The following is a 14,111-nucleotide window of genomic DNA, read 5'->3' on the forward strand; positions in this document are numbered from 1 at the left end:
TATTGAATCACACAATTTATTTGTATGTTTTTTTAAAGGAATATCACAAAACTCATGGCAGTTTTCTTCAAATACTAGTAGTGAGAATAGTATCAGCTAACATATTTAACTGACGAGTTGTTGAAGACAGCTACACTGAAAAAATATGTATTTGTATGTGTTATACTGGTAATATATTTACCCCTATATGATAATATGGCAGAGATACAACGAGAGGGAGAGAGAGAGAGAGAGGGGGGGGGAGACAGACAGAGAAAAGGTTGGACACAGTACTCATTGTTAAGTGCAAGTTGTTTCAAAACTGAAATTTACAAATTCATCAAGAAATTTAAAACAATTTACAACATATTTATTTGTATCAATTCACATCCATTCATGCAATACAAAAATAGCAAATTTTAATGACATTAGATTCATAAAATTTCAAATGCCGACAACATACTGGTAAAACTCTTAATACAATGACATGTCTTGTCTTGGTGTATGTACATAAAGATTTGTTTAATGTCAGCTAATTTACATGAAAGAAAGCTTAAAGGACTGTAAAACAATTAGGATATTATCCAAACCAAGCCCAGTGTAATGATCCCAATCTGCTCCTAAACCATTAAAACTGTACCCGTTTGTCAATACCAGATTTATATGGTCAATGACTAATATCTTCCATTCTTTCAAAAATAAACACAAATTATTGAGCAATCACGTCCACATAGAATTGCAAGCAAGGAGGGGCTTCTCTGTACAGGAAAAAAAAGCTGCAATCACCCAACAGTGCAGTATTAAAAAATGCCCCCAATCATCAGAAAATAAAATTTTGTGCAACATTTCAAACATTTCATATCTCTTCATACAATTCGATAGCTTTCCATCGCACCTTGCATATTGCATTCTCTCAAGGAGCGCAGAAGGGCGTGTCTCCATTGTTCCGGGCCTTGCCGACACGTTGCCCAGTTTCGGTATTGGCGCACCAGCATCGTTCCTGTGGGTAGAGGCACTGGAGTTTGTGGTAATTGCCGTCTTCGTCGCACTGAGGGACGTAGAAACCGTTACGAGGGGGGTTGTTCTTCAACTTGGCCATGACGATGTCATAGCGTCTCTGACAGGCTCTCCCTACGATTCAAGAATTCATTTGTAAAGACGCTTCTGATACAAAACTTTTAGGAGCCTAGGGTTCCATAACACAAAGCTTAGTAATTGATCACAGGTTGATTTTTAAGATTGATTGCATCGATTGCTATGCTCAATCAAATAACTAAAATTTCTGTATAATCAATTGCTTAACTCTGTGATACAGCGATATAATATCAATGAATATAAGAGAACCACAGAATAGCTACCAAGAGAAGGAAAATAGTCAAATTTAAGAGATGTTTTTAAATCTTGACAGCAGAATATTGTTTGTTTTGTTTACTTTTATTTCAGCATTCAAAATAATACATACATACTATAAAACATGTTTACACATTATACAAAATAATAAAAACAATTCAGTCATAAAATGAATAAAATACAAAATACGATGTGAACAAAAACTTTTCTTTTATATAAAAAATGTTACCTATAAACAGGAGACTACTATTGTGAGCGGGTAAGCTGTAAATTGACATCAGTCTCATAAAAAATTGTGTGATTTAGCTTAATTATTTAGAAATGTATACTTATAATTGAAAATGTAGAAGTAGAATGAAGTTAGTATTGAGCAACTTACCTCTGTGATGAGGCTGATCCGGTGTAAGAACTGAATGGAACAAAATATAAAAACAAAATGTATTAGCATATCAGTTTTTTATTATTTATCTCTATTCATAAACCCCAACAAATGATGACTACCTAATGATTCATACACATTAGTTCACGTTTTTTTGGATACAAAAACAATGTAATGTAGTCACAAGGAATTAGAACCAAAGATGAAATCTACACACATATTTTGCCAATCAAAGGTTACTCTGATACCATATATGTGGAACCATCTTGAAATCATTTGTATCTGTTTTCTAGTTGATATGAAACGCTGTGATGCTTTCAAATTATCTTGGCTTGAGCAGGGTGACACGACATTTGCTCCAGCGACAATTGCTCGGGGCTTCATTTCTTCCAAGATGTAGGGTTAGGGTTGCAATAGGGTTTTATGTTAGGTTTAAGGTAGGGTATAGTACCCATTTACTACACCTGGGTCGAGAGTGGCAAATGTAGATAAACGCCTTGCCAAAGGACGCTAGTGCAGTAATTACTTTATGGAACTACTCTGAACACACTAATGATGTTACAGGTGTTACATCATACGTGAACATATAATGTATGATAATCAAACTCTTACTTGGTGCTTCGGCACATGCACATATCTCACAGGTGTCGCTGTCTCTCTTGAATCCAAAGCGGCAGAACATCTTGCAATTCAAGCGCAAATCACAGACAGCTAGAAGGCAGACAGAAGAGAATTGAATGTGATCAGTTATCTCTCATTACATCATATCACTTATAAGGGATGCAGTTGAAGCTGGTTCTTTCGATTCAAGAGTCCGCTGCTGGAATCCTTCAACAGACTTTTCCTGTGACTCGGCCCAAGGCAAGCTAACTTACTGAACCTACTGAAGAGCCGCACATTCCATCTTGGTAGAATACCAAAGTAGATCGTAGTGCGGTAATGGTGGGGGGGCTATATTTGCCCTTAGTAACTCCAAAATGACTGTAATTCTGTTTTGAAACTCATGAGGGATGGTGCATATACTGCCGAGGGGAGGGAGATTGTTCCAGTCCTGGATGACCCTGCCTCTAGTGGTCAGCCTGAACTACATCCATGCACATTACAAAGTGCTTTCTTTAAATCTTAATTAAATATAGACCAATCTAGTCGGTGACTAAATTGAAGGCAGAAGAGATTCACAATGACATATAGATACCACTGGAAGAGATGCAAATGGTCAATATACCCAAGTTGATCATAATTTTTTTTGGTACATGATTTGCATTAAACTTACATTTACTGTTATGCTTAATGGAATGTTCATACATTCAAAACATCTATAATAACCATTTTGAAAAAAAAAACAGCAATCAAACCTCAATGCATCAGTGGTGTCACAACAAGAAATATAATCAATATTTACAACTGAATGTAAATGGTTGAACATAATATGCCATGGAATATAATTATGATTAATTGTACCACCGATTGTATCTTTTATCTTACAGGGCCAAGGGACCCATTTCACAAAACCTTTTAAATAACAAATTTACAATAAAAGCTACTGAAATCCTTCATTCTGATGGGCTGAGAGTAACAAGTCCTTATGAAAAAGGGCTGAGGAATACTGTCCTACCTTGGCCTTCAACAATGCTAACAGGTGCTTCAGGGATCATCTGACCAGCAACAGGGGGTGCTACACCTGTATTTAGTACAAGAACATAATGCAGATATTCAATGGATCAACATATAGAGGTGGATCCAGGGGGGGGGGCACATCTGGCCTGTGCCCCCCCCCCTTGAGAGTGATAAAAACAATTTGGTAGTAGAAAGTTGGCAGACATATGCAAAAGATTTTTTTTTGGCTTGTAATGATTTTTCTGAACAAAAAATGCCCCCCCCCCCTCTGGAAAATTCTGGATCTGCTCCCTGATCACATACACGTAGATAATTCAATTCAATTCAATTTATTAATAATTCATAAAATGCAAAGCAGATATATACAATAAAATGTGTATGGGAATCACAACAAAAGCCTATGGCTTGCTAAACAGTGATCCCCTTTCATACAAAATATACATTATGACATGGTAAATCAAGAACTTGAAAGAACAATCAAATCTACAATACGTCAATTACAACCAGACTACAAACAACAGACACACACAAAAAAAAACTTTAAAAAAAAATAATTAAAAAAATGTTTGTGTAGGTTTTGTAGAATCAATATGCAGATAAAACAACTTTTCTATATTTAGATTTAAAAGCATATTGTGAATGTATATTTTTTATTTCAGATGTAAGAGCATTCCATAATTTAGTACATTTAAAGATGATGGAGTTACGCTGAGTGAGATTTATACGACAATGTGGCAAGATAGCGTTATTCTTATTACGTGTATAAAATGAGTGCTTGAATTTACTATTAGAAAATAAATCATCTAAAATAGGAGGTAATGAGCCGTTAAAATGAGAAAACATAAAGATTGCCAATTTCAAGTTAATCAAATCAGAGAGCTTTAATGTATTTAAGTTTTTGAAAAGAGAAGTAGTGTGAGCAAGGTAGTGCGAGTTTGTGCAAAGCCGAATTGCTTTCTTTTGCAAAACAAAATAACCGATTAATGTTTTTTGAATTAGTGCCTGACCAAACTATTCCACAATAATTTAAATACGGCAATATGAAGGCATTGTATAACATGAATAGGGTTTTCAAAGGTATAAAATGGCGAATTTTGCGCATAATACCTATGTACATACTTATTTTCCCATGGATATTATTAACATGTTCTGTCCAGTTTAGTCTTTCGTCGATTATTACACCTAAAAAGTTTATGCTGTGAACATTTATGATTTATCATGTATCATGCATGAATGGTGTTGGTTAGTTCATAAATGAATGATTTATGGCTTCTCATCAACCTCTGAATTTCAATGTCAAGGAGAACTTAGTAGTGTGTTTTTTCAAAGGAGCTACAGAGAAAGACTATTTTCAATGTAAAATGAGATTTGCATTTATAAGTTTTTTTTTGTATCATGGGAATCAACTTTCTATAATTCTAATAAATATTTTTGTAAAATGGCAAACTTTGCATTTAGCTGTTTGATAACAAGAATTTTTAATTTAATCTAAAGCATTCCATTTCAATTTTACCTATAAATGAGAATAAAAATGATTGAGAAACTGATTGAATACTAGAAATGTATCAAACAGCTTTATGAAAAGCAACCCAGAAGAAGGGATTTAAAAAAAAATTAGGTCTTTGTTGGCCAATTGCCAATACACTATTTTCTACTCTGCCATATGTATCAAGTGACTGTTTGCCTCAAGATTATGATTATGGTATTTTTGCCATTATTGCAATTACCATGGAAATCTTGATTCTGATTGGCTGTTGAACCCTATTACAAAGGTAGTCGTCATGATGGAAAAGTTATCAAAGTCATATTAAGTCCTATCAGGGGCGGATCCAGGATTTTCCAAAGGGGGGAGGGGCACAATTTTCCGATAGAAATTTGACCAAAAAAAAGGTTCCTCACTTTCAAAGGGGGGGAGCACATTTGGGTAAAAATGGTATATTTACATTACAAATTTTTACTATGGCTCTCAAAAAGGGGGGAGGGGGGCACGGGCGGGCTGTGCCCCCTTGATCCGCAACTGAGTCCAATACAAAACGGGCTCCTGGAACAAATAATGAAAATCAAATGCAAGTGATGATTGATGGGGTCAGGTGATTACTCACGAGGACAGTTTGAGTAGTCGGCATCGACAGAGGCCTCCGCAGACAAGAGACAGCATCCAAATCCTATGTCCTCACAAACCACATTGTCGACTGGTGCTGAATAGAAAAATAAGGAAGAGACACAGATCTTTACTACCACTACGAAAATATCAATGAATTGTTTTGATGCATAAAAAAAACTTGGATGGTCTGATTCAGCCCCACCCATGCAGTACCAGTTAGAGAGTAAAAAAAAAAGTACTCATTTGTACCAACAATGCCTACAAAGTTTTCATTTTATTTTTCATTGTATGATCGATTAAAGAATAATGTTGATTTAACATGACTAGGCATCTTGTAAAAAGAGTGTGTCTTTTCTGCAGGAATCCCTCAAGCAGCTTTCTACTGCCAATCCCCAGATTCAATCATAGTCAAAATGAAAGGAAGGCAGGAAAGCTGCAATTAATAGATGTATATAGTGCCTTCATTATGGGATTCCTGCTAAAATGCGCAGCATAGACTTTTGACAAGTTGCCTTGCTCAAGGGCATAGGTGCTGTGGCTGGGGTTGAAGCCTGGAACTTCATGTGTGTAGTCGGGCGTCTTAGACCACGTAACCATGTGCCACATAGATCTATACCGTTTTCATCTGAATCTAACAGGCCAATCTTTGTATGCACATATTCTATCATGTGTACAATCTACAGGAATGTGATGTCATATTTACACTCTCTTTCTATTCTCAATTTATGCATTTAATAAACTTATGTAAATATGGGCATTTTCACAAAATGTGCATGTTTCCCATTTCCTTGCTTATTTTCAAACAATTCTTGTTTCATTCAGGAATTTAGATGTGCAACATCATAACTTATCACTGTTATTAATTGAACTTGTCAAATCTGTTACTTTTTAAATTAAGATTTTGATTTTGATTATGAATTTGTGCAAATTTGAAATAAGAAAACAATTCTAATGTATATCTTTGTCATCAATTCCTATGGATTCGGCAATCTCATGTTTATCATAATTTGCTATATTCAGAAATTCTGAACAAAATATTTGTGACCTGATGGGGGACATGAAAAAAAGCTGTAGCTGTATATAAAATATTTTCCAATTACCTGGGTCAGCATTAGATTCCTGGGGACAAGAAGCTGTAATGATGAAAAAAGAGAAAGGATAAAAAGTGAAGTAATGGTTATTCATACCATGTCTTGTCATACATGTACCTTCTGAGGGTTTGCCCCTTCCAATGTTACCTCATAATCCCCTCTTAAAATTCCTGATGAAATTTAACCTTGTTTTAGTCTATGACAAACTCAGTGGATATATTCATAATCATTCTTGTTTATATTTCTGTATGAAAAAAATTCAATTTATCAGCTTATATCTATGGAAAGGGATCCCTACGTGTATATTCATAACATAGGCATAGATATTTTAGAGGGCTACAGGTGATAGTGGTTGATCTCAATTAATGTAGAACAGGCTTTTATACAAATTCTGCACATTTGCGAGTAATTTAATAGTGGCCATGCGGCACACTCTTAAAAAAGTGTTTCCTTGGGTTTTTATGAACAGTCCTGCATTGCCACCAACATCACAGATTGAAAGCCATATGGGCAATTCCATAGGTTGGTGGACATGAGCTCAATGTGTCTTTGTACATATAGCCCATCTGAACCGTAACATGAGTAACCACTTTATCTGCACCCCTAGGAAAACTATGTGTTCTTTATTTTTTTAATTATATACAAATTTGTCTCCCTAATATACTTCTTTGAAATGGATATAATCAACTTTCATAAAAAGCCTTGCATGAGGACACTTTTCACTTATGTCCACTTTTCATTTTATGCATGTCCAAATCATGTAACATGAGTAACCGACACATTTCAAAGATTTGCCAGGAGCATAATGAAAGTTTTGTTTTTATACAAAGGATAGTCAAGACTGCGTACTATGTTGTGATAAAGAGATGTTTAGTTCCTATCAATAATAATGGAGTTACAGCTCCAGTATGAGTCAATGTGTCTCCAAATGTAACGTGAGTAACCGAGGAATAGCCCATATGCTTTATTTCTATTATAAAACGGGTCAGCACCAACGAATTTGCTTTGGCAAATCAGGCAGATAAATAGACAACATTTGCTTCTCACAGGGATGCCAGTCAATTTTTGTGACTGGGCACGAAAAGCAGTAAGAACACATTGAAGCCCTCAACGTGCTATACAATATAGAGCATGAAAAGACCTGGAATGGGAAGATGTCAGGGAATTGAATCAGGAAAAAACCTAAAAACTGGGGTGCGTTTCATCAACATTTTTGTCCGACAAGTTGTCAGGTCTGAAAACTTTCATTGATCATGATTGGCCGAGAGGCACCATAACCACAGTAACTGTCGGATAAAACGTGCGACAAGTCCTTTCAAGAAATTAACGCTCCCCTGGCTTCTCTGTATTTATGATGACAAGCATAGCCAGTGTGACGCGTGCATGACCGACCGGAGTGCAGTGCTGCACCCTAACTGTCCAGCGCTGTGCCCAGAAATGCCTACTGGAATGTTAAGTAGAATTAAAGCATGAACATGACACTCACTATTGGCTACATAGTTGAACCCCTATCATAAATAATCATAAGACACAATAAGTCCTCTGACCTGGGTTAGCCTGCACTGTGGCCTGGTCAATGCAAGCTTCCTCGATGACCCTCTGGACGGTTGCCCAGAATCTTGGCTGGATTTGCCTCTCTCTACCCAGGATCCAGAGACCCATAGCCAACGGGTCACAGGTGCCGTCCCTCTTGATCCGATGACAGGTGTACATGATAGCGTAGTTGTCATAGTCTGTATCCAGCACCCAGTAGTTTACTGTATGATGTGATAATGGATAAAAGGAGTGAAATATTAACTCATGCATAGTATCCGCATTATTAATAGGGAATATCTGTCACCCAGTGTTTCACTTGGTTCATGTATTTACAGATAGACATCTCCTCTAAATGTAAAAATGTATTTTGCATTTTCTCAATGCGCTTATAATTAGTTGATAGTTTTCCTCTCGTTCCTACCATAGGGGTGTTCCACAAGGCAGTGACATTGGTCTGATATTGTTCAAATTTTAATTCTATGAACAGTCTTTAGCATAGTAGGTTGAGAAATGTTTCCATCAGGCCAATAGTCCTGGGGGAGGGTAGTCCACAAGGTGCTGTCATTGGTCCAATATTGTTTAAAATCTTTATTCCCAACGCTAGCATTCTAACTCGTACTTACCCACTTGTGGTACTTGATAACCTTCTGGTATAAGAGGAAATGATACAACAATCTTAGCAGGCTCTTCACGGCCAAGCCATCCCATGCCTGGCATATCATTTTCTAAGCATTCTCCATCCCTATGTGCAATAATTGGGGAGGGGGATAGAATAAAATATGCTCAAGAAAACTGATAAATGATGAAGTTCAAATAAAAAAAAAATGTGATTGGTACCAATCAGGGGTGTGAGTGGTCACAAATAAAAAGATCTGAAAAAAGCTGAAACTTGTAGAAAAAGTCTGAAATAGAAAGAGCTCGCATACTTTTTGTACAGAGGAAAGCCAAAAATAAGCTGAAAATCAAAACGGAAAAAATCTGAAATCAGATAAAAATCTGAACTCTCACACCCCTGGTACCAATCAAAATTGCCAATCATCTCTGCATAATTAGGAAATTTTATTTGAGATAAAGATGTTTATTATGAATAAAATAAATCTGAAGTAAATGTATGATTACTTGTATCACACAGAAATGCTGTCATTTTGAAATGAGAGGATATAAAGTTCAATATGCAAAAATATATTCACTGGAAGCAGGAAGTTATGGTTATTTAAATTTCATTTTAAGTTAATTCTGTCAATACAGATTTCAAACATTTTGGGCAAGTTATAAGAGATCAAACACTTTGTAATGATAAGGAAAATATGAAAAACATACATATGACAGCCACCCCAAACCAGCAATACGTTGCCAGAGAAGGTACTCTGTAAATAGCCAAATTGGTAATTTGGTATTCAAAAAGCAAAATTTTGAAAATAAGCTTATAAGAAAGAGTAATTCTTCTTTATGTTGTAAAAATTTGAAATTGTAAAGTTGAATAAACATAAAGTTACAAGAATTTCTTTGATAATCAATTTTTGTGATTTTCTTGGAAGTTTAAATAAAATAATTGCGCAGTGAGCACATCTCATGCTTTAGTGAACGCCGAACTTCAAACCTTGTTTTCTCCTTCCTTTTTGAAGCTCTCGCCGAATTTCTTCTGCATTCCATCAAGTACTTGTGACGGTTGTTTTTGATCAATTTTGATAAGTTATATATCATTTCAAAGCCTAAAATATGTCTTTTCAAGCTCGATGTAAATCTCAAAATTAATTTTTGGTGACTTAATGTTGGTTTCAGGGTGGCTGGTCACATATTCATAATACAAATACCAGTATTAGGCCTATGACTCACAATCTAATGTTCTTCATGGTTATTGCAATGTGACCATCATTGTCACCAGAGGGCGCTGTAATAGACATCCTTTCATTGTCCGGGACTACCATGAATCGATTCTCACCACGGATGTGGCTTAATTCATACCAGTCTCCCATAAACTGAGGAACAAGAAGAAGAGAGATTTAGATTTGGTATAGAGGGGTAGTGATATTGAAGTTGTAGATACGTACCGCTGTAGGTTTAAGGATGGGAGAAAGAGAGATGGGGGAGAATAAGAGAGAGGTAGGGGAGGGGTGGGGAGAGAGGGGAGGGGGTGAGAGGGAAGATGGGAGAGGGGGAGGGGTATGAGAGCAGGAGAAGAGAGAGAGAGAAAGCAACTCACAGGCAGAAAAATTATATACAAAAAGACATAGATATAGAGGAGAAAATAATTCATAGGAAGAGAGAAAAGAGCAGGACATAGAATATAAACAGAGAAAAAGAAAGACAGAGACACGAGACATATAATGAGTCAGAGACAAAAATACTTGAATGATGTCACACATATATGAACACCGAAAAGAACACACAATTATGTTACTGCTGGTGCCAACATCTGCATGGCAGTTCAGTGATCAAGTGAAAACATGAGTAATATGAACGACTCAATACAATGTACATGACACTTTTCTCTCATACCTTATCGATGACAAAATTTTCTTTCACTTGAAATGTTGAAATATCGCATGGACTTCTTGCTGCAAAACATCAAAATTAAACATAAAACAACTTTCGAAATAATAAAACTAGCACAATGAAATATACAAAATCTTATTCTAGAAATATAAATAAATGAGAATAAAGCAAAGTGAATGAATTTTTGTTTTTACTGTTGAAGTTCTACTTTTCAACTCATTTCTTTGGAGCCAAATCTCAATTCATTTTTTATCAGGGCATTTGAATTCTTTCCTTCTTAATTTTTCATTATCATTTATTCCATCATTATCAATATTGATCATTATCATGATGATCATCATCAGTATTATCATTATCAATATCAATACATAAGTAAAATTTTAAATATGTAGAAGCTTACCTTCTGAACTTATACCAATTGCTGCATCGCATGCTGGAAACAACAATTTAGAGAGAAACAAAATTAAACTGGCTTTTCAACCATTTCTCACATGCCTAAAGATGATAATTAAGTAACTGTTTGTTTCATACATACTATCCCAGTTAGCTTTTTAATAATATTCAATTTAATTTAATTTTTATAGCATTTTCATTTGTTATCATCAAATGTAAAAATACACATGTATAATCTTTGAACTAAACAGAGATAATATAATTACAGGTTTTTGCAAAGTAAAATTGTATGAAATAAATATGGAAAACCAACATAACTCATGTGGTCTAAAAAATCAGCAAACAAAGCCTAGTTGTGTTTTGTAATACTGTAGTAAGAGTTTTATTCAATTAATGTAATGATTCATCTTCTACCTTCAATGACACAGAGACAATTAAATCACTTTTCAATTTCATCAGTAATAAATGAATATTCTAAGTAATTCATATACATGTAAACTTTGATGCATAATTAATCGCATAATTAATCAAATAAGTATGCATAAATCAATAAAAATTGAATCATTGATAACAATAATAATAATAACTGTATATTTATACAGTGTAACCACTTCAGTTCCAAAAACTGTTCTCCCAGCGGGCCCTACTATTGTTATTCCTATTATTGATGTAAACTATTGATACATCTCTCATTCACATAAACCAATGACTCAATCTTGAATGAAAAGTTTATGTCAATGATTATTTCTTTAACTCTGTTTTCCTTAAAATTTATTTGACGGACAAGCATTCACCTGTGATGACGTCTCTCAATCTGGACTGGTCAACGCAAAGCTGACCAAGGATATGTTTCATGTGAGTGATAGCGCCCTCGCTCAGCCCGGGATTCCTCGACATGAACCAGGCCATGGAGTATCCCTTCATGCACTCTCCGCTCACGTTCTTCCGGATGCAGCTGTACACCAGGGCGTGGTCGGTGTAGTCGGTGTAAGCTACCCAGTAGTTGCCTGACATCAAGGATGATGGTGATAGTGATGATGATGATGATAATAATAAAGACAATAAAATAACAAAAACACAAACATTTATTTGGCAATAATGTGTAATAATGTCAATAATAGATGTAATTGTATTTCCGGCTGGTTTTGAATAAATATACATACATGTACATAACGCCCCTATATCATATTACTAATATCATCGGTGGGATGTCAAAACTTCGGACATCAAATCTATCATAGTTTGAGGACAGCTGAGACATTTACTTTCATTTATGAGATATTGAGTGATAATAATATGCCTAGAAAAAGTTATCTACAAGGATTAGGAAACTTTATTTAGATAATACACGGTTTCCACCATTTTCATAACTCTAAAATACAGCCCTATTTGGGCTGTCCTTAATTTGTTTATTTTAATTTTCAGATGTGAGATTTCAACAGCTCGCTGATGAAACAATATTAAGCCTGTTATTATGTATTTATCTATTTCAATTTCAATTCCATGAATAAATTAGAAATCAGATTAAAACGTATCCCAAGAAATTCAATGAATAAATTAAAAATCAGATGCAAATCCCATTCAAATAGACCTACCTGGAGGGACCCTACTATCAAGCGGTTGAAGAAATAGTTTTCCATTGATTGGGTTGGAATCGCCTTCCTCTCGATCTAGATGGAAGGCGTGGGCATCAAAATGCATGGTCGAACAGTTTCCGGGTCTACAAACAAGAACGATACACAGAAAATAGAGATTGAATTGCTTTTCATGATTATTCAAGAACTGTTTGAGAATTTTTTTTTGTATTATTCATCTTCTTTCGTATTTATATGTCAGACTATATACTTGAAATAAATTTTGAATAAACTGAACTTGAAATGTCTGTATATAGTGTCCTATATGTTCTATTTTGTATATTAACATTACTATCACTTACACAGCCATTTTCTGATTAGCCCGAAAGTGCTATTAGAGATTAAATTGTGTACAATATATATGTTCAAATTAGTAGTTATATTATAATCATTATTATTAAACATATCATTGCCATCATCAGCATTATCATCATTATGATTGTCATTATCACAACTATAAACCATAATAAACATTATCATTGCTATCACGACCACGACCACCACCATCATCCATCATCATCACCATCATCACCATCGTCGTCATCATCATCATCATCGCCATCATCATCACCATCACCATCATCATCATCATTGCCACCATCATCATCATTGCCACCATCATCATCATCGCCATCATCACCATCACCATTGTCGTCATCATCATCATTATCATCATCACCATCGTCGTCATCATCATCATCATCGCCATCATCATCACCATCACCATCATCATCATCATTGCCACCATCATCATCATTGCCACCATCATCATCATCGCCATCATCACCATCACCATTGTCGTCATCATCATCACTATCATCATCACCACCATCATGATCATCATCATGATCATCATTATCACCATCACCATTATCATCATCATTATCACCATCACCATCATCATCACCAACACCATCACCATCATCATCATCATCATCATCATCATCATCATCTTCATCATCATTCATCATCATCATTCATCATCATCATTCATCACCATCATCATCATTATCATCACCATCTCATCATCATCATCATTAACAACATCACCACCATCACCGTCATCATCATCATCATCATCATCTTCATCATCATCTTCATCATCATCATCATCATCATCATCATCATTACCACCACCATAATCATCATCATCATCATCATCAGCATCATCCATCATCACCATCACCACCACCCCAACGCCAATTCTTCCATTATCATCACCATCATCATAATCTCACATAGGGAAGAAACCGACCTGAAGAACTGATCCGTAGACATCAGAAGTCTCCCATTATCTTGGAGAACATAGTTTGAAACTCTGTGGAACGGATACTCAAATGGTTGAATCTGGGACACTGTGTACCAAGCACCTGCATACTGCAAAAAGAATGAGAACATAAATATGTTGCTCTTTGTACTAATGATATCACAAAAATTTATGAGCACATGTATTCATTCAGTTGATATAGATATCAAAATCATCTAAAAATACAAATTATGGGGTTGACAAAACCTTAAATCTCAATCAAGTT

General features: G+C 35.3%; 1 protein-coding gene across 1 annotated transcript in view; it reads right to left on the bottom strand.

The window, feature by feature from the left end:
- Positions 1–14,111, bottom strand: part of LOC129277784 (uncharacterized) — a 47,185-nt gene continuing 33,074 nt past the window's right edge. Inside the window, exons 20-33 of the mRNA XM_064110702.1 lie at positions 13,835–13,956; positions 12,541–12,665; positions 11,740–11,952; positions 10,953–10,985; positions 10,556–10,614; positions 9,893–10,035; positions 8,680–8,798; positions 8,068–8,277; positions 6,530–6,562; positions 5,428–5,523; positions 3,324–3,389; positions 2,321–2,419; positions 1,709–1,738; positions 1–1,110 (exon numbers count right to left, since the gene is read on the bottom strand). Coding sequence (XP_063966772.1) covers positions 893–1,110; positions 1,709–1,738; positions 2,321–2,419; positions 3,324–3,389; positions 5,428–5,523; positions 6,530–6,562; positions 8,068–8,277; positions 8,680–8,798; positions 9,893–10,035; positions 10,556–10,614; positions 10,953–10,985; positions 11,740–11,952; positions 12,541–12,665; positions 13,835–13,956 — 1,566 coding nt within the window. The 3' untranslated portion in view covers positions 1–892. The remainder of the gene's footprint in view (positions 1,111–1,708; positions 1,739–2,320; positions 2,420–3,323; positions 3,390–5,427; positions 5,524–6,529; positions 6,563–8,067; positions 8,278–8,679; positions 8,799–9,892; positions 10,036–10,555; positions 10,615–10,952; positions 10,986–11,739; positions 11,953–12,540; positions 12,666–13,834; positions 13,957–14,111) is intronic.

Source organism: Lytechinus pictus, chromosome 15 (assembly GCF_037042905.1).
Source record: "Lytechinus pictus isolate F3 Inbred chromosome 15, Lp3.0, whole genome shotgun sequence".
NCBI lineage: Eukaryota > Metazoa > Echinodermata > Echinoidea > Temnopleuroida > Toxopneustidae > Lytechinus > Lytechinus pictus.